The 20,981-nt window shown below is 57.1% G+C and overlaps 1 protein-coding gene across 2 annotated transcripts in view; it reads right to left on the reverse strand.

Moving 5' to 3' along the window:
- ACE (angiotensin I converting enzyme) overlaps positions 1-20,981 on the reverse strand; it is a 105,067-nt gene that overhangs the window by 7,022 nt on the left and 77,064 nt on the right. For both annotated transcript variants that reach the window (XM_065577499.1, XM_008174554.4), the window contains exons 9-19: positions 16,808-16,952; positions 15,324-15,422; positions 13,720-13,842; positions 10,846-11,057; positions 10,081-10,217; positions 9,557-9,715; positions 5,728-5,815; positions 4,889-5,032; positions 3,658-3,849; positions 2,277-2,374; positions 933-1,102 (exon numbers count right to left, since the gene is read on the reverse strand). In XM_065577499.1, coding sequence (XP_065433571.1) covers positions 933-1,102; positions 2,277-2,374; positions 3,658-3,849; positions 4,889-5,032; positions 5,728-5,815; positions 9,557-9,715; positions 10,081-10,217; positions 10,846-11,057; positions 13,720-13,842; positions 15,324-15,422; positions 16,808-16,952 — 1,567 coding nt within the window. The remainder of the gene's footprint in view (positions 1-932; positions 1,103-2,276; positions 2,375-3,657; positions 3,850-4,888; positions 5,033-5,727; positions 5,816-9,556; positions 9,716-10,080; positions 10,218-10,845; positions 11,058-13,719; positions 13,843-15,323; positions 15,423-16,807; positions 16,953-20,981) is intronic.

A 20,981-nucleotide genomic window follows, 5' to 3' on the forward strand; every position in this document is an offset into this window, starting at 1 on the left:
CCGGGCGTCCCAGGGGGCCAGGGAGCGGCCTGGGGCCCGTTGGGCCGGGCGTCCCGGGGGCCAGGGAGCGGCCTGGGGCCCGTTGGGCCGGGCGTCCCGGGGGCCAGGGAGCGGCCTGGGGCCCGTTGGGCCGGGCGTCCCGGGGGCCAGGGAGCGGCCTGGGGCCCGTTGGGCCGGGCGTCCCGGGGGCCAGGGAGCGGCCTGGGGCCCGTTGGGCCTGGCGTCCCGGGGGGCCAGGGAGCGGCCTGGGGCCCGTTGGGCCTGGTGTCCCGGGGGGCCAGGGAGCGGCCTGGGGCCCGTTGGGCAGGGCGTCCCAGGGGGCCAGGGAGCGGCCTGGGGCCCGTTGGGCCTGGTGTCCCGGGGGGCCAGGGAGCGGCCTGGGGCCCGTTGAGCCTGGCGTCCCGGGGGGCAGGGAGCGGCCTGGGGCCCGTTGGGCCGGGCGTCCCGGGGGGCAGGGAGCGGCCTGGGGCCCGTTGGGCCGGGCGTCCCGGGGGGCAGGGAGCGGCCTGGGGCCCGTTGGGCCGGGCGTCCCGGGGGGCCAGGGAGCGGCCTGGGGCCCGTTGGGCCTGGCGTCCCGGGGGGCCAGGGAGCGGCCTGGGGCCCGTTGGGCCGGGCGTCCCGGGGGGCCAGGGAGCGGCCTGGGGCCCGTTGGGCCGGGCGTCCCGGGGGGCAGGGAGCGGCCTGGGGCCCGTTGGGCCGGGCGTCCCGGGGGCCAGGGAGCGGCCTGGGGCCCGTTGGGCCGGGCGTCCCGGGGGCCAGGGAGCGGCCTGGGGCCCGTTGGGCCGGGCGTCCCGGGGGGCAGGGAGCGGCCTGGGGCCCGTTGGGCCGGGCGTCCCGGGGGGCAGCCAGGATTGGCTATCGCTCTGCTAAGACCCCTCTGCCCTGTTCCAGTGCCAGCCTGGGGCACTGCCCAGCCCTGTCCCTGGAGGCACCTGAAGTCCTTGCGGTTGTAGAAGTCCCAGGCAGAGGCGTGGCACACCACCTCCCGGCCGGCTGGCTTCTCAATCATGGACTTGGCCCAGAACTCCGGCGGCATGGGGATCAGGCCCAGGGAGGTAAAGAACTTATCCGATTCTTGAAACATCCTCTCCGGGGTCCAGCCCTGTGCAGCCAGCAGAGAGAGCACATGGGAGCCGGGGGCGAGGCTGCTCCAGGACGGACGGGGCAGGAAGCCGGGGACGGTAACACAGCAGCACTTCTCGCCTCTGAAACTCAGGGCATGAACCTGCTCCCATCAGGGTCAAGGGCCAAATTCTCATTGGTTGCAGTGGGAGCAGGAGCAGGCCCTTGGAGTACTTAGCAGAGGGGGAGAAGGAGGATTCCTGCAGCACCAGGGCTGGCTCTGACGCTGTCCCTGACAGAGCAACGACAGACACAGGCCATCGGGAAGGAGGGACTCCGTGTGTGTCCACACTGGGAACCAGCAGAGCTACGTCCCTCAGAGGGGTGAAAATCCACACACACCCCTCCCCAAGCGATTTAGTTTAGCTGACCAAACCCCTAGTGTAGACAGCGCTAGGCTGAAGATTCAGGGATTATCTCCTGGGGCAGGGGACTGCAGTGAGTGGGATACTCTGCTGTAAAACTGGAGAGAATCAAGATAGCACCTTGCAGAGACAATCAGAGTTCTGCTGCTGGTGCCACCTGGTAACCAGACCAGGTGGGTCCTATTAGCTCCACCCTGGGTGGAAAAGGGGTTGAATCTCCTTTGCCTTGCACCTTGTTCCATCATTCCCAGCTGTGCTACGTGGCTGAAAATCACTCCCAGCTCAGAATGTCAGCACCCCCCACCCTTGCACGGGTGTAAAATAACTATATAAGGCGCAGAGCAACAAAATCAGGGCACAAGCACAGCGGGGTCCTGCAGGGACCTGCCAAGCTCAGGAATAAACAGACGGAGGTTTGTATTTTGTGTTGTTAACGACAAGGGGGGGCTGTATGGGCCAGGGAGTCAGTGCTATGTTAAGTATCCTCTGAAGAAGTGGGCTTTTTACCCACCAAAGCTTATGCCCAAATAAATCTGTTTGTCTTTAAGCTGCCACCGGACTTCTCGTTGTTTTAGTGCTCTGTTAGGCGCAAACCGGAGCCGCTCCTTAGAGCTGTCCCAGAACCTCCTGTTACTGAGTGAGTCTGTGTAAGTGTGAAGAGAATCAGGCCCAGTGGCTGCTGGTTATTCTGAGACCTGGACTGTTTCCCGGGGGAAGGGAAGTCAGCACCACCTAGAGAGGAAAAGGGGTTCCCAAGAGCAGAGTCTCAAAGGGTTCGAGCGCACTGACCTGTTTTTGCATGGCCGGGGTGGCATCCACTTTAGTGGCACTAGGGTAGGGCACCACCAGGTCAAAAATGTTGGACCACGACTGGGCCCACATATTCCCTAGAGACCCGCAAGGGGGTTTGGGGGCAGGAAGGGGAGGAGAAAGGGAGAGAAGAACAAAGGCAAAGTTACTCCCAGCCCCGGAGCCAGAAGGGACGTCACTACCTTAGGCTATTTTCAAAAATGACAAAGGGCTTTGGACGCCTGTAAAGGGAATCCCAGGGGTGGCTCTGAAAGCCTCAGCCCTGGTTAAGGTTAAGGTCCCAGCTAAGACCTGGCAAAAGCCAGCGTAACTCCACTGCTGTCAGTGAGAGGCAGGATGGTCCAGCGGTTAGAGCACGAAACTAGGATTTAGCAGACCTGGGTTCAATTCTCTGTTCTGCCACAGACCTCCTGGGTGACCTTGGACAAGTCTCTTAGGCTCAGGTACTTAGGCTCCTGCCTTCTCTTGAGTTCTATGGAAGTTAGGAATTTTCATACCTTCGAGGATCTGGGCCTTAGCCACTCTGTGCCTCAGTTTCCCATCTGTACAATGGGGATAATGCCCTGCCCTTCCCTCACATATAAGCTTGTGAGGTGCTCAGATAGTGCAGGGATGGGGCCAGAGAGACAGAAATGGAGCTGCCCTGGCTTTGACACCCAGCTTCAGCTTGGGGCCAAGAGCCCAGAGAGGGGGGAAAACGTCACCCAGCCTGTAGAGCAGCGGACTACAAAGCAGAACTCTTGCCTTGGGACTCGCTGGGACTCGGGGTAGATCAGACAGTTCACACGGTTGGATGCCCAGAGTTTGGTACCCGGAGCCAGACTTTGCAAAGAGCTCCGGGCGATTTCGACATGTGCAGCCCCTAATGTGCTGGGCTCTTTGCAAAGCCAGGCCTCACCGGCGCTGGGAAGTCCGGTCCCTAACGACAGGCCCTGTTTTTCAGACGACGGGGGCCCTTTCGTTCATAGAATATCAGGGTTAGAAGGGATCTCAGGAGGTCATCTCGTCCAACCTGCTCAAAGCAGGACCCATCCCCAGACAGATTTTTACCCCAGTTCCCTAAATGGCCCCCTCAAGTATTGAACTCATAACCCTGGGTTTAGCAGGCCAATGCTCAAACCGCTGAGCTATCCCTCCCCTTACGCACCATCACCCCCACATTGACAGGCTGATTCACAGCCCCATGGAAGACTTGCCACAGGAGCCAGCTAGGAGGATGGGGCGATAGGTCTCTGGGGCGGGGGGCAAAGGAGAAGAAGGCCCATCTCAGCCGTCAATGGCCCCAGGCCATCCCAGCACCCAGACAATAATGTCCCAAGAGAAATCCAATGGTCCCGGCTGTGCCCAGCGGGGGCCTTACCGAGCAGGTGAGCTGGGATGGGGCCCTTCAGGTTGATGCGCTCCTGCCCGTATTTGTTGTAGAGGGCGCGGCGCACGTAGGCATGCAGGTTGAGGTACAGGGGCTGCAGCTGCTGGTAGAGCTGCTCCAGGTCCGCTTCGAAGGTGGGCGTTTCGTAGAGGGATCTCCAGAAGGCCCCGTTGTCCGGGTGACCTGCCCAGATGTTGAAGGAGAGCGGGGATCGTGAGCCCTGCCACTGATCTCCATGGGCGGCACCAGCCCTGGCCTGGGGACGGCCCTGCCCCCTCGCTCCGGGGCTGGAAGTGTGGGGTGAGGGCGGCCGACTGAGCCATTGTGGTTGGCTCCAGGTGACCTTCCTCGTCTCCCTCATCTAGCTCCTGTCACGCTGGGCTCTCAGAGATCCCCTGACCCCTTTCCAGGCCACAGCCAGGACCTTGCTGAGGGCTGCAGTTTTTTACTCCACTTCCCTTCAGCCAAGCCCGTGAACCCTGCGAGGCGTTCGCCTGGGGCCGTGGTGAGATGGTCACAGGAGCCTAAGGAAAGCAGAGGCCTGGGGGGAACTGGGCACTGAGGAAAAGGAGGATTGTGTCTGAGTGAGGAGCTCAGGGTTGGGCGCAGGGAGCTGGAGGCCTATGATAAATCTTCTGCAGTGGGGTAGGGATGGGAGCGGAGTGGGGCAGGGATGGGGGTGCATTGGGGGACAGGGATAGGAATGTGGTGGGACGGGCACAGGGGGTGGGGACGGGAGCATAGTGGGGCGGGGCCGGGGAGCCGGGTATGGGAATGCAGTGGGGTAAACATGGGAGCGGAGTGGGGCAGGGATGGGGGCGCATTGGGGGTAGGGATAGCAGTGTGGTGGGATGGGCACAGTGGGGTGGGGATGGGAGCAGAGTGGGGCAGGGATGGGGGTGCATTGTGGGCAGGGATAGGAATGTGGTGGGACGGGCACAGGGGGTGGGGGTGGGGATGGGAGCATAGTGGGGCAGGGCCGGGGGGGGGCGGGTATGGGAATGCAGTGGGGTAGACATGGGAGCGGAGTGGGGCAGGGATGGGGGCGCATTGGGGGTAGGGATAGCAGTGTGGTGGGATGGGCACAGGGGCGGGGACGGGGGCACAGTGGGGAGGGGACGGGGGAGGGGAGCACAGCTGGGAGAGGGTCTGCCAGCGGGCAGGCTGTGTCTTAGGGAGCGGTGGGCCCTCTCCCTTTTGGGAAGGCAGTTCCATAGCTCACCATTGAGCCTGGCTGCCTTGTTGCTTAGCTCCACGTATCTCTTGTATTTGCTTTTGATTTCCTTCCCGGAGGCGTCCCGCCAGCCCTTCCAGGAGAAGAGGAGCTCGTCGTAATCCCGCGACTTCGCTAGGATGTCGGTGAGGTCTGCAAAGAGAGGAAACGACCATGGACTCCCTGCTGTGCCGCGTAACGTCCCGGGATCTGGGCACCCCTGGAGTTCCCTGCTGAACCCACGTCCCCAGCCACAGCCTCTTCTACCCGTAGATCAGCCACCCCAGAACGGTTCCCATTGCCCGGTCCTCCTTCACCTGGCCAGGCTCTCCTCCTAGGCCTCTACTGCAAACGTCCCCACGAGCTCACCTGGCGGGACCGTCTCCCGCTCCCTGCGAGCTCATCCCATGGGACCGCTGCTCCCTGCCATCATTCTAACTCCGCTTTTCCCTCTAAGTCACCTTCTCCCAAAGCCCTCCTGGGGGAGCCCTTGTTGGTCACAGTTTACTCTATGGTCCATGTGAATGTAACCCGTCCTCTATATTTCACGTGCTCTGTGGTGGAACCTCATTCTGCTGGGGAAATCCTAGTTGCTCCAGAGCAATCCACTAGGGTTGGCTAACACATTGATACTAGGAACCGTTGGGTTGTAGCCCTCACAGCTGAGATCAAATGAGATCGGAATCACCCGGGCATTTGGGAACTGTCCCACTCTCTCCTCCTAGTTTGCTGCACACACATATGGAGATCCCAGCCTTAATTTCTGGGGCATCTTCAGAGAACTTCAGGTGCTGGGTGGTGGTGGTGGTGGGCACCTACCATTCCCGGGAGGACTTGCTACATCTTACCAGGATCCAATGGATAGCACTTGCCCTGTCCCTTGCAGACCTTGGCTACGCTGTATGTGGTCTCCATATCCGAGAGGATGTTGTTGTACTGAAAAAGAAATTGTATCCACTTAGATGCCTGCTTATTGCTCTGCGCTCGGAGACAATCATAAAATATCAGGGTTGGAAGGGACCTCAGGAGGTCATCTAGTCCAACCCCCTGCTCAAAGCAGGACCAATCCCCAATCCGACGCCTTAGCCTGTCTCCAGCCACCCTTCTCTGGCCCTTCCATCCAGAGATCTCAAAGCACTTTACAGGCACGAATGAATTCAGCCTCTCCACTGCCGGGAAGGTAGGGAACGAACATCCACGTTTCACAGGGTGTGTATATGGTGGGGGGGGATGTGTAGGCACAGAGAGACGAGACCTGCCCAAGCTCAATATGTGAGCCAGTGGCAGCCCCAGGGGCCCGAATCTCCAACCCACAGGATGCAAATCTCCCTCATGTACTCAATGGGAGTTCTGTCTCTCCTGTAAGGGAGGCTGGAGCCTGGGAATCCTGAGTCCCGCTACCGTGCTCTGGGCATTAGCCGATACTCCTCCCTGCCCTCCCACACAAACACTCTCTGTCTCTTTCAACAAGAGAACATGGAAAACCAAGTGGTTTAATGGCATCAGTCCACGCCTGGCATAACTACTAATAGAGCCATTGAAAAATGAGCCATAGGTCAGTCGCCTCATGCCCCCCGTTCTCTGTATAGGCATGAGGCGACTGACCTCCCATCTCCCATGATGCACCAGAGTCTCCCCCTTTTGGGGATGGGGGGCAGTGCATCATGGGACATTGAGTCCAATTGGGGAACCCAAACAACAAACGAGAATGGGGGCACGAGGAAACCAAACTCCAACTCCAACAAGGCACCATGGCAGCATGTCCAAATTGAAATATTTTGACTTTCAGGCATTCAGTTTTTAGATAAAAGAAATCAGTTTTTTTTCCATGGAAAGCAGATCCTTTTTGCAAAACAATGAAGTTGAAAAAAAAAACACATTCTGTCAAAAAAACAGTTTTGATTGAAAAATGTTGACCAGCCCTAATCACTAATCAGCCAGCCAGCTCAAACACGGTACCAAATTCATGGCCTCAGACCTTCCTGGCTGGCCCTATGTGGCTTCCAAGGGTCAGAACTCAGCTTCCCCCTACAACACAGACGCCACCACGTGGAACTAAAGGAGAATCTCCAGGAGGTGTTCGGAGGAGCAGGGCCCATGACAAGCGCTTCTGCTTTTGGGGGTTTATTAATTTCATTTGGGGGGGGGTATTTTTAGCAATTTGAGTTTTATGCAGATGTCCAAAAATCAGGGGAGTTTCAGGACTTTCTCTTTGTACGTACTGGAATGAATCATGATCTACAGGACCCATTCCAGCATCTCTCTTTGTAACGTTCCCTCGTGTGCTCTAACATAGTATTTTTTCAAACAGCACGGTGTGTTAAAGGGCACTAAGGAACCTTCAGGGCGCACTAGCAGGGTCTACATCAGTGGTCTCCGACCTTTTTACGCCCAAGATCACTTTTTGAATTTAAGGGCAACCCAGGATCTACCCTGCCCCGCTCAGTCCATCCCTCCACTTGCTCTTCCCCACCCTCACTCACTTGGGGCCCGATTTGAACAGTTTCGACGGGGCCCCAGCAGGGATGACTAAAAAAAAAACCATGTTAAAAAAACATGCGGAGCTTGTACTCACCGGGCCGCGCTCCTAGTCTTTGGCGGCGGGTCCTTCACTCACTCCGGGTCTTCGGCGGCACTGAAGGACCCTCCACCAAAGTGCCGCCAAAGACCCGGAGCGCCGCCGGGTGAGTAAAAATTAAAAAGGCACCTCTAGCCAGGGAAGGGATTCTCTGCCACTTGCCCCCTACTCTGGGCGGCCCTGCCACTGGGCGCGGGGCCCTCTTAGGCGTGGGGCCCGATTCGGGGGAATTGGTGGAATTGGCTTAAAGCCGGCTCTGTTCACCGGGCTGGGGCAGGGGGTTGTGGTTCGGGAGGGGATGCGGGCTCTGGGCTGGGGCCGAGGGGTTCGCAGTGTGGGAGGGGGCTCCGGGATGAGCCTGGTGCAGGGGGTTGGGGTATAGGAGGGGGTACGAGGTGCTGGCTCTTGGAGCGGGGGCAGGGGTGCAGGAAGGGGTAGAGGGTACTGGCTCTGGGAGGGGGGTCAGGGCTGGGGCTTGGGGTGCAGGAGGGAGTTCAGGGTGCAGGAGGAGGCTTGGGATGCTGGATCTGGGAGGGGGCTCAGGGCTGGGGCTTGGGTGCAGGAGGGAGTTCGGGGTGCAGGAGGGGGCTGGGGTCTGGCTTCCCGCCGGGCAGCACTTACCACAGGCAGCTCCTGGTTGGCGGCACAGCGATGCTAAGGCAGGCTTCCTGCCTGCCCTGGCCCTACGCCGCTCCTGGAAGGGGCCAACATGCCCCTGTGGCCCCTGGGAGAGGGGGCGAGGGGCACATGGCGCTGCACGCTGCCCCTCTCTGCCCGCACCGCCCCCTCAGCTCCCATTGGCCACAGTTCCCTGTTCCCGGCCAATGGGAGCTGCGGGGGTGGTGCTTGCAGGCAGGAGCAGCATGCGGAGACCCCTGCCTCGCCCCCGCCCCACGGGGGGCCACTTCTAGAAGTGGCGTGGGAGCTTGCTTAGCGGTAGCCCCCCTGCACCACCGGAGATAGCAATCGACTGGGAGAGTCGCCAGGTTCGACCTGTCGATCGCGATCAACCAGTTGGTGACACGGGTCTACATGGACCAATCAATGTACAACACATTAGTGCGCTTTAGAATTCACACACACACCCTCCCCATGGTGTGCATTACAGCTCCGTGTAGACAAACCCTTCGATACATGTAACCATTTGCAGTGTTTATGGGATAACACCTATTTCATTTGTCGTGTATCGGGAGGGGGTTTAATCAGTGTCCTACCTAGGACACACACAGTTGAGCAGTACTGATCCCATCCAGGAGAGGGCAGTGGTGTGCGCGCACACACACACACACACACGCGCGCGCTCCCTCTCCCTTGGTCTGCCCCAATAGCACAGAACCCAAAGGGCCTCTTTTAAAATGGGCCTGTCACACTGGAGTATCTGGAAGTCGGGGGAAGCATTTCTCTAGGGGCGAACTGACCTGCTCAGTACAGTCTCTTTATTGTGACTGGGAATAATCGGTGTTTTAATGGGGACGTTGTACCTCCTGCCCAAGCCCGCTGGGAACCCCCATCCTAATGTGATGTTGTGGCTACGGTGGGGGCTGCGCTCGGACTGTGCGGCTGGAGGAGGCGGACGGGCAGGGAAGGAGGGCACGTGCAGACACACGTTGGCGTACTCCGGCTGGATCATGAAAAACACATTTCCAGGTAGGGTGACCAGACAGCAAGTGTGAAAAATCAGGACGGGGGGTGGAGGGTAACAGGCGCCTAGAGAAGAAAAAGCCCCAAATATCGGGACTGTCCCTATCTGGTCACCGTATTTCCAGGATCAGAGCTAGCCCAGGTGCAGCCCTCCAGCCAACGGCAACACAGAGTTATGCAAAGCAGCCCACAGCTGCCCCTGCTTTTCCTAGGAGGTTACAGGCCCCAGCATGCAATGCTCCAGCTGCATTTCAAGAGCCAAGCCACACTGCATGCTGGGACATGTAGTCTTTGGTTGGTGAACCCCGTGGGGCAGGGATTGTGCCTTCTCTGCTTGGGAAGCTCCCAGCGTGCTGGCTCAGCTCCGCGTGGAAGACGTGGGAGGCCACAATCTGCTCCATGTTCAGCAGGGCCTTCTGGGTGCTGTCCCAGGACACCCTGCCACCCCCTCATCTCACCTCCTTCAGCTCTAGTTCCGGCAGGGCGGCTCTCTCAATGTCGCTCAGTTTCTTCAGGACGCGCCTGACGCTCTGGTCCTGGAAGTCAGAGTAGTCGAACTGCCGGGCCTGCATGCCGTGCTTCAGGGTGTGGGCTGACATCTCCAGGTTCTTCTCCAGCTGCAGGACCAAGGGGGGGACAGGAAAGGAATCACCCGATTGGGGGTGATCAGACACAGCCCCCGCTAAGAATACTGGCGCATGTGATGGGCAGCTATGGCATGCTCTCACCGCGGGCTGGCCAGAGACCTAGGTCTAGGTCTAATCTACAAATGAGGCCCAACTCATTTAGGGGTGCTGGGAGAAAGAAGGCACCTCCCAGCGTAGGAATGCTACTCTCTGGCTACCAGTATGTGGATGCCTCCAGCCTGGCAGCAGCAGGAGCTGCCCTGGTTTTCTGGGCTTGTCGGCAATGGACTTTGGGTACAACCTGCCTGACTTTGCTGTCAGCGTCACACTGTGTGGCCTGCAGCCCGGTCTCATACCATGATCTGCTTGTTGTGGTCCGTGATGTTGGTGTTGTACGCCCAGGACGCCTCGCTGTAGGCGTTCCACACCACTTCGGCCGTGCTGTTGTACTCCGCCAAGAAGGCTTTGGCTTGTGCTTCATCCGCTATTTTATCTAGAAGGGGGGAAAACCCAATGGATAAAGCCGCCAAATGAGCTCTTCCCCTTGTGTGAGCAGAACCTCCTTGGAGAATCTATGACTGAGCCCTTGCCAGTGCCACAGACTCTCCATGCACGTGAGTGGGCTCCACTTCCTGCCCCGGTGCCCCCTTAGAGGGACATGACAGGAGAAGCCAACAGATGAGTGGCAGGTGGACGCTAGTGGAACATCTGCCTTTGTTCATCTGGACAGGAGTAGCCCGGCATTCTAGACTGTACTAGTCAGCCAATCAGAATGCAGCACAGAATGCTCCCTCATGGATTATCTGTTACATCAGGAGAGCAGGAATTACTATAACGAAGGAGACCATTGGTCCATCTAGTTGTGGATCAGGTGTCCAGCCAATGACGCGTGTTTCAAAGGAAGGTGCAGTGCCCCACGAAGCACGTGATTGTGCGATGCTCTCCAGAGCCCAGCTGGAGAACGGTGCTATTTCTGACTAGCCCATCTCACTGCGCTCTAGCAGAGACATCCTCCACCTTCCACGGGTATTCTGAGCAATGCCACGCTGTGTCCATCTGGGGACACCTCCCAACACCCCTGAACCCAGCTCTGGGGCAAAGGGACAGCGCTGAGGCTTTACCGATGCCGTCAGGGTAGCCCTCAGGGACAGGCGGGCGCCACTCGAAGTCCGGCCAGCCCAGTGTTTCATTCCTTTCGTTGTTCTGTTTCTGAAGCCACGTTGTCACAGGGCTGAAGTACTCCAGTAGGGCCCCAGCGTCCATCTTCTCCTTGCCAGTCAGATTAAAGAGGATCTCTTGCCACGGCTTGGAAGAGCCAGCTTTCAACACCTCACTGCAGAGAACCGGGAAAGCAAATGCCAGCAAGAGACAATGAGATGGACAGCCCCAAGCACAGCAGGGGTGGTTTTTCACATCAAGATATGGGTGTGATACTGGCAGAACAGGTGCCAGCTCATGCCAAAATCCCCATGGCTCCATTGAACGCTGACACACACATAACTGGAATCAGTCTGGCGCCCCTGTGTGTTAGTATTATTAAAACAGGTATTAGAATGATAAAAATGTGTCTAGACTTTATTGAAAGCTCGTGAGTTGCTGCATGCATTAATCTCACTGATAGCATCTGTACCCTATAGTGTAATATTTGAGCAGTTGTATTGTGACCCTCTGTGACTCTCCAGACAGGGGAGAGACATTAATTACTGTTAAGTGCTGATCATCAACAGAATGTGTTATGTCCTCCCCAACAGGAAAGGTCCATCGACACCAGACAGACTATTGTGGGACGTTAAAGAGCAGAGCCGTCCTTACCAATACGCAAACTACGCAGCTGCGCAGGGCACCAGGAAATTTGGGGCATCAAATTGCCCCAAATTTCCTGGTGCCCTATGCAGCTGCGTGCTGCTCCAGCGGCCAGCCCGATCCCCCGGCCGGCTGAGCCGGCCAGGAAACCTGTCCCCACTGCTGCTCCGCTCCTGCCCCGCCTCTTCCCACCTCTGCTCCACCCGAGCCGCACCCCCATTCCACCCCTTTCCCAAAGCCCCTGCTCCGCCCCCACCCTGCCTCTTCCCACCCCTGCTCCACCCCAGCCCCGCCCCCGCTCCACCCCTTCCCCTGAACTACGTGCCGGGGGACTGCAGCAGGGGTCAGGAGCGCCCCGCATTCACCAGGCGGCGGGAAGTGGAGCAACCCGGCCCCAGCCCACTCCGCTCTGCCGGCTCCCAGCTCCGCCGCCAGTGAGTGTTGGGGGGTGGTTCCCCCCGTGACCCCCAAGTCTCAAGGCTGGGAGTCAGGGGAGCAGAGTGGAGTGGGCTGGAGCTGGGTCGCTCCACTTCCTGCCGCCCGGTGAGTGTGGGGCGTGCCCACCCTGCAATCACCGATCGGCAGGAAGTGGAGCGACCCAGCCCCAACCCGCTCCACCGGCTCGTGCTGGGGGGCGGTTTCCCCCCTGTCCCCCAAGCCTGCTCCTGCCTCCCACAGACCTTGGGTGCAGCCCCCCTCTCCCCCCGCGGAGGCCTGGGAATGCCTCCCCTCCTCCTGCAGAGGCCTGGGGCCAGTCCCCCCCACGGGGGGGGGCTGCATGGGACACCACAATGTCTAGGGATGGCCCTGTTAAAGAGGATAAAAGACTTTGTTGTTCTGCCCTCCTTCCCATGAAGAGGAGTCATGCAAGTGGATTCCTCTGATCAGCTGAGTTTGCAGCTCAGAGCACATGGCAGGAAGGGAATAAAAACCCCAAACAAAAGGAACTTGGTATCTCTACGCTGCTTGGATGCTGGGGGGGTGGGGGGCAGGGTTTTCTAGATATAAGCAAGGGATCCCCAGCTGCTTACCCTGGGCTAGCCCTAAAGGACATATACAGCTTGCGGATTATAGAACTTCTATTCCCTTTTGAAACTGGATTGTAATTGATTTGTGTGTATATATTGACCTGCTTTAACCTTGGAAATAACTCTCTAATTTCCTTTTCCAACGTAAGCAATCTTTATATAGTTTATGATAACATTGGCTACAAGTGCTGGCTTTGGTGTGAGAGCTCTGGTGTGGCCTGGGGTCAGTGACTGGTCCGTTGAGACTGGGACTAACCTGAATATTGCTGTGATTCTTGGCATAAGGGACCATCTGTCACAAAAGTATCTTCACCGGGGTGGTGAGGTAGATGGGGGTATCCAAGGGGACTCCATGCATAGGCTGTTATAGGGCCTGAGGAGTTCCCACTTGGTAACTGTTTGATGAGCTTTAAGTGTAGAACTCACAGTCAGTTTGGGGTTTGTGTCCTGCTTCCCAACAGTCTGCCCCGAGTCACTGCAGCCAGCGTTATGGGCAATCGATTCCCAGGCTTCAGGAGATCAACTGGCCACTCCGGGCTCAGGGGAGCATCTCTTCTCACCATGTGCTTAGGTCACTTGGGCAAATGACACCCAGGCCCCTAAATCACTTAGGTGTCTTCAAAAATTTGACAACTGGACTTTCTGTTTTTAGGCTTCGCTCTGGCCTGGAGTTGCACCGACTTACACGAGTGCTGGATTTGCAGAAAGCAGAGTCTTTACACACATCGCCTGTATGCAGAACCTGTCCTTAGCTGGGACTTGAACAGGGATTCAGGCGTTTAAAACAGCCACGCTACCACTTGAGCTAAAGGGTAATCTTCAGCTAGCCCTAGTGGAGAGACTGACAGCCTCCTGGACTCCGGCCTGTAGGGAGCAAGGCCATCACATATCCCCCAGATGAACAGATGCACTGATCCCATACGAACAGCCAGACTGGCTCAGACCAACAGTCCCTCTAGCCCAATCTCATGTCTTCTGACATTGGCCAATGCCCGATGCGTCAGAGGGAACCAATGAGAGAGAGGCTAGTGGGGAATGAAGACACACACACACACCTCTGCCTTTTGTGACCCCTCGTGGTCCTTTCTAACTGCCCTGCTAGGGCTGGGGCTCCAGGGTGAGCAGCTCACCCCCTTCTTTCCCAAATCCACCCTTGGCTCTCACCTGAGTTTCGCTCCCGCCTCTTTGGACATGTAGATGTCACAGGTGTGCAGGGGGCCGGTGTGATTGGCAGCTTGGCACAGGGCCTTGTGAAACTGGAACTGCAGGATAAAACTCACAAAGTACCTGCGAAGAAAGCAAGTGCCATAAGAACATGAGAACGGCCAGACTGGGTCAGACCAAAGGTCCATCTAGCCCAGTATCCTGTCCTCTGACAGTGGCCAGTGCCAGGTGCCCCAGAGGGACTGAACAGAACAGGTAATCATCAAGTGATCCATCCCCTGTTGCTCATTCCCAGATTCTGGCAAACAGAGGCTAGGGACACCATTCCTGCCCATCCTGGCTAATAGCCATTGATGGACCTATCCTCCATGAATTTATCTAGTTCTTTTTTGAACCCTGTTATAGTTGTGGCCTTCACAACATCCTCTGGCAAGGAGTTCCACAGGTTGACTGTGTTGTGTGAAGAAATACTTCCTTTTGTTTGTTTTAAACCTGCTGCCTATTCATTTCATTTGGTGCCACAGAGTCCTCAGGGCTGAGCAATGGGAACAGGGGAGAGACCAGCTGATCTCCGCTGCGGGGAGGAGGTCCCATCCATCTATCCACATATACACCCACTCATCCATCCATCCACCCTCCTGCCATTTACATTCTTCACCTCTTTGGAATCATTCTAGGCCCAGAGCAATAAAGTGCCCAGATGGTGACTGGTGCGATTAAGCTGTTTCAGAGTCCGACCAGGGGTTTTTGTGCTGACAAAGGGGAGGAGATGAGAGAGCGCACTGGGGTCAGACAGAAGCATTGTGTACATTTCACCGGCTCTGCCCTGTACTCTGATCTCCTGACGCTGCACAGCTGGGCTCCCCACACTGTACTGTGCTGTACCCCAATCCTGACCCACAGCATCCCCTGTCATTGCAGACCTGGGTTCCCCATACTGTGCTGTACCCCAATCCTGACCCACAGCACCCCATCATTGCAGACCTGGGTTCCCCATACTGTGCTGTACCCCAATCCTGACCCACAGCACCCCATCATTGCAGACCTGGGTTCCCCATACTGTGCTGCACCCCAATCCTGACCCACAGCACCCCATCATTGCAGACCTGGGCTCCCCTCACAGCTCTGCCGATGGTGATTCTGTGTTGTGCCATTACAAACATTGTAAGAATCAGGGGCGATAGCATCGAATACCTTTAGGTTACCCGGGCTCCATAGGAGAGTCTCCAGGAGCTGTCACTAATTTTAAGGCTCACTGGGGCCCAGCCACATACCAACTTAGCTAGTACACGGCATAGTTCACCCCTTATTAGTCCAGTGCAGGGCCCTACGCAGCTTTGCCTCCTGGCCTGCCGAACTCCCCGCCGGCGAGACAGATAGGTACGGCCGAGAGCTCTGCGGTGCCCCTCGCTGCGGATCCGGAGGACCCTGCCTGATCCAGACAACAAGCTGCAGCCACTTCCTGTGGCTTTTGTGATACAGATAAACGTGCCCCAAAGGACTAGAGTGGAGGCTCGTCAAATTCAGGCTGGTGGATTGGCCCAGCGCCCCCCCCGCCCCCCACGCGAGTGGTCCGAGAAGCAAGTCGCATGCAGGTCCAGTACCTGATGTAGGGGGTGTTGCCGGGGATGTGATACTTTGCACCAGGGTCGAAGTTGGTTTCGTTCCTTGAAATGGGAGGACAGATGCCCTGATATTTAGTTCTGTAAAACAAAGGGGGTGGGGGTGGGGGGGACAAAATGAACAGCATTAGCAGGGGCCTGAAGGAATCGGACAGATAAGCCAACCCTCAGTGTGTGAGGAGTAAACAGGAAACAAGAAGAAGGAAGAGGGGAAGCTATAGTGATGAACAACCCTGAACGTGTCTGGGGCTTAATTTCAGATATTTCTATCAACCCCACCCCCCAAACATACCCATCCATCTATGCACATATACAGCCACCCGTCTACCCACCCACCCGCCCCAAACATACCCATCCATCTATCCACCCACCCGCATACCCACCCACCCACCCATCCACATATACTCCCCCCACCCATCCATCCATCCACCCACCCACACATCCACCCATCTATCCACATATACAGCCACCCGTCTACCCACCCACCCGCCCCAAACATACCCATCCACCCGCATACCCACCCATCCATCTATCCACATATACAGCCACCCGTCTACCCACTCACCCGCCCCAAACATACCCATCCATCTATCCACCCACTCATCCATCTATCCACATATACAGCCACCCGTCTACCCACCCACCCGCCCCAAACATACCCATCCATCTATCCACCCACCCGCATACCCACCCATCCATCTATCCACATATACACCCATCCATCCATCTATCCACCTACTCACGCACATACATACCTATCCATTCACCCACCTACCCACATCCATCCATCCATCTTTGCACCAAGATCCCATCCAACTATCCACATATACACCCATCCATCCACCTACCCACCCACCCACATACATACCCACCCATCCATCCATTCATCTACCAGAGTACTGGCCTGCTCCCAAAGCTAAGAACATGCTCTCTTGTTAGATTTCTGGTATTCCATTCCCAGAAATATACAGGAGCGGCCTTGGTCACAAGGTTCCTCCACTTCCGATCCCAACCAGGATACACGAGTGCAGAGACGGGCACAATGGCTGCCCAAAGGTATCTGATCTACCCACATCAGTGAAAGGTTCGGGTCTGACGTTTGGGTCAGTTTCTTCTTTTCTCCAGCCACATTTGTCCCAGCCCATTCTCAAGGGTAAAATGCCAACTACACTGTTTCTATTCATTTCAGCCCCCTCTGGGGCTGAGGGTGAAGTAATCCGGGCACCTCACAAGCAATCACCATCTGTTTGCCTGGTGCATCTTTCAAGCCAGAAATAGCACAAAACTATTCACACTTCTCACACGCATGTTCACGTATGCACACACCCATGCACATACGCACATGTGCACACACCCATGGGCGCACAGGTGCACACCCACACACACCTGTGCGGGAAGAAACACACATGCACAGGCATGTTCATCGACCACACACATATGTGCATTCACACCAACGTGCCCTTTACCTCAGATACCACCAGTCGTAGTTGTAGCGGCTAGGCGGGGTGCGGCCACTGAAGACATTCCAGCGCCACTGGTCGATGAGGTAACCGAAGGGGAGGAAGGCAATCTTCTCCAAGGCCATTTTCAGCAGGTAGTTGATGTCACTCTCTGCAAGAAACAGAGCCGGAGTGAAGCAAGGAAAGGACCTGGGGGGATGCAGACGTTAGCCCAGGCTTCCTGGAAAGAGCCCCCGGATCCCTGCAGGTGGGAGTTGTGCACAGGCAGCTTCCTTAGTTGGCCAGAAGAGCAGGAAGGTCTGCGGGGGGTATGGCGGGAGCTGAAACAGCATCATGACACCGGCACAGGGCTCGACGTGTCCCTTTCCTTCAGCGATGGCATCGCTAGGCGCTCCTCCCTGGCTCTCCTGACTAGAGCGGGGGGACATTTTTTTGACAAAACTTTTATTTTTTCCCCACCAAAAAAAACCCCCTGCACCTTCGGCTCCCCCAAAGCATCGTGGCGATTCACGCCAAATTCGCCAAATCGGTTCAGCCGGAAAATCGAAAAAAGCTGCTTTTTCCATTCGAAACAACTTTGGGTTTCAAATTTTACGTCCATTTGATTGGATTTTTTCCTGAAGCCCCTTCAAAACCAAAGTTTGTTCGACCCGAAACGATTTTTGTCCCGACGTTTCAGGTCGGCCACTGAACCGAAAAATCGGTTCTCCCGCAGCTGGACGCCGGAGCTGGCTCTTGGAGAGCCGCGGCGGCAGCGGAATAGCAGCTGGTGTTCGTCTCCATTGGCGTCAGGCCGCGGGGAAGGATTTCCAAAGGCTCGGCGTCCACCCTCAGGGCCAGGTTTGGGGCTGGATGGGACCACAAGGGGCTCTTCCGTCTCTAACCTGCACTCAGGAGGAGAATCACCTTTTCACTAACGAGGACGAGAAAAGTCCCAGGCCCAGCTCTCCACTGCTCTGCACCTTGGGCCCGCCTCTCACTCCCACTCCGGCCCCACTCTGGCAGTGTAAATGGGCCCAGAGGCGAGTGGAACTGTGTGTTTCCACAGCGGTTGCTGCTGCTCCCAGTGAAGTCACTAAGGTGACCAGACAGCAAAAGTGAAAAATCGGGATGGGGGGGGGGGTGGTGGTGGTAATAGGAGCCTATATAAGAAAAAGACCCAAAAATCAGGACTGTCCCTATAAAAATCGGGACATCTGGTCACCCTGGAAGTCACTGGCAAGACTCCTATGGGTTCAATGGGAACGAACTAGACAGGAAACCTCCTGGAAGTCAGCACAGGTCACTGCTGTACAAGCCCGCGGGAGAGATCACTTTTCCCCTCTGGGTGGTGAGTAGGCAGCATTCCAACCCCACTCTGGTGGCACCAGGACCCAGGTGGTACCTCCCCTCCACCCTTCCCATCGCTCTAGTAAATCCATCCCCTCGAGAGGCCGTAGCGTGGTTGTTGTATCCACCAGGCAAGGTATTAACAAACTTCAACAGAACTTTATTTACAGTGGAAATCTCTTTACCAAGCTGTAACTGCACACTCTGTAACTCTCCCAGCCTCCTCAACTCCTCCCCCATCCTTCCTGTTTCCTGTCCTTTCAGACTCCCAACAGCCAGTGCTCCCAGTTCTAATAATCACATGCAGCATCTAAACACCACAGTGGTGGACAGAAGAATCCTTCTGTCAGCCTAGCGGTGTCTACACCAGGGCACCGGTCGGCTTCGCTCTGACGCTCAGGGACATGAAGTTGGCACGTCCCTGAGCAAGGTGGCTAGACTGACCTAAGTTTCTGGTGTATGCCAGGCCAGAGACTCAGGCTGGTCGTGCAGAAGCAGTCAAAGCAGGGAGCTGAGGACTTCTGGAGAACTTTCTACTGTTTTGATTGGACTCTCTCAGCCCTGCAATTGGCTGATTGCGCCAACCCTCCCCCTCATCTTCTCTCAGTCTTTTCACTCCACCCCTAGCCTCTGATCCCTGCCCTATCCCCCTCCCCATCCCCTTTCCAGTTAGCTGATCCCCTCCTACCTAAACCCACCCAACAAGTACAGAAATCATGCCGTTTGCTGCCATCTGCTGGCATGTCCTACCCCTTCCCCTCCGGGTCTGCCTGGCCCATTTGGGTTGTTAGCTCTTCCAAGCCGCGGCTCTCTGCTACTCCTTATTCAGCGCCTAGTTCCGTTCTTGGCTGGTCCCAAGGCACCATCCAGCTGTGCAGGCCAGGCCGGAGGTGCACTGGCAGACCTCCAGACCGTAATCATAATCATCAGCATCAATACGATCCCAAGAATGTTCCTTCCCCTGCAAAGCCGCCGCTGGCTTGCAGCAGCAGTTTGCAAAATGCCTTTGGCTCGTCCTGGTGCTGTCTGGCTCAACTTGTGGCCCGGTTAAAGCCCAGCTCCAGGACAGATCCTTTCCAGCAGGCACTAGTCGCTTTCAGTCAGACAGCTGGCTCAGGCCTAAGATGGATGTCTTTTCAGAATTCACTGATCATGAAACCCAGCCCAGAGAGCTGACTTCTCCTTGGAAATAGGCTTGCTTGGCGGCAAGGAGCTTTCGGTCCAGATTCCAGGAAGAAACCAGGGACACCTCTGCCAAGAAAGTTCTGTTCTGCTGGCAGGGAGAAAGGTTTGCTTCAAAGCAAACGAGGCACAGAGCCCCGGTTCCCAAGCCGGCCTGCGATTTAGCACCCAGAGGTGTCCCTGTGGGAGTCCTTCAGGGGTGCAGACAATGGCATCTCGGTGTCCGGGCACCAGCCCACTCCTGCAATCGGATCCAAGCTGGAGGCCCCTTTCCAAACCTGGGCCCCGGCTCTGCACTTGCACTGGTTGCTTTGCGTCCGGATAAGTGAGACCAGACTCGGACCCGTGGTCATTCAAATCTTAAGGACAAATAATCCACAAGTCCTTATGCTGGTTTTGCTCGGGCAAAATGTCCGTTGACGTTCACGGGCCTGAACCGGAGAGGTGCCGAGCATTCCAGGGAGCCAGCGGGCTGGGCCCAGGGACAGTTTTCCCTGCGTAAGAGCGGCCTGGGTCCCAGCCTTTGCTCCCCAGGCTGACGCAGCGCGCGCAGGGTGACTGATCAGCAATAGGGTCAGCCGCAGCAGCCGCCAATAAGGCCCCGGCTGCCCTCCCCCTGAGCGGCAAATCGTCCGCTCTCATCAGAAGAAACGAATTGCCGGCGACCTTTGCTGCGCCGTCCCGTCATCCCACTAGCTCGCGCGCTCCGCCTCCTCCTCACAAAGACGCTCGCTCCACGGAAACGCCTGGACCTGCCTGGGGCAGCCTTTGGCTGGGTTATTTAAATGAGCTGTTTCTCCTTCCTGCCCTTCAGCGAGCAGTTCCCAGGGCAGCAGGGCGGGCAAGCGCCCGTGGCTTCAGAACCAGGCGAGCCCCGAAGCTCAGCCCAAACAGGTCTTTGGCTGGAGCAAGATTGAGGGAGGGGGGAAGGTTCGTTCTTTGGAAGGGGAAGTGAACAACTGCCCTGCTGTTGGTCAGGAGGATGCTAGCTGGGTTCCTTAGACTCATGCTGTCCACGTCTCTGGACACCCGGGCCCAGAGCCTCATCTGGTGTAAGCTGGTGTAGCTCCGTTGAAGTCAGCGGAGTTAGGCCAATTTACACCAGCTGAGGATCTAGGCCATTACTTTCAAGTGCTGCTTTGGGAGGCAGCATGGGCTAATTGTTAGCATGAGGGGCCTGTAAGCCACAGCGGCTAGGGTCTTGTCCAAGCTCTGCCACTGATGTGCCATATAACCCTGGTCACGTCACTTAACCTTAGTTTCTCCCTTTGTCAAACAGCGATAATGATACTCACGCACTTTGGGAAGTGCTCTGAGATCTCTCGATTTAAGAATGCCACACAAGTGCTAGGTGTGAGTGAAAATAAGTGCACCAGCCAGGGACGTATGACCTGCACCAGCACGGAGAGCAGTCCCCAGGCAAGGAGCGACGACAGCTAGAAGCACTCAGAAAATCCCCTCAGAGCTCACTCTGGACTCAGATGCTCTCCCGGACCAGCCAGCGTGCGACACAAGAGCTGGAGGGACAGGGCAACCGGGGGGGTGATGACAGCTGGGAGCCCAAACCCCTCCAGCCTAAAGACACGCTTGGGCATGAACGGCAGAGTTAGCAACTTGCACGCCGGAGGCAGGGGAGAGTGTGTGGAAGGTGCCTCGGCTCAGAGCCAGG

This window comes from Chrysemys picta, chromosome 24 (genome assembly GCF_011386835.1).
Source record: "Chrysemys picta bellii isolate R12L10 chromosome 24, ASM1138683v2, whole genome shotgun sequence".
NCBI lineage: Eukaryota > Metazoa > Chordata > Testudines > Emydidae > Chrysemys > Chrysemys picta.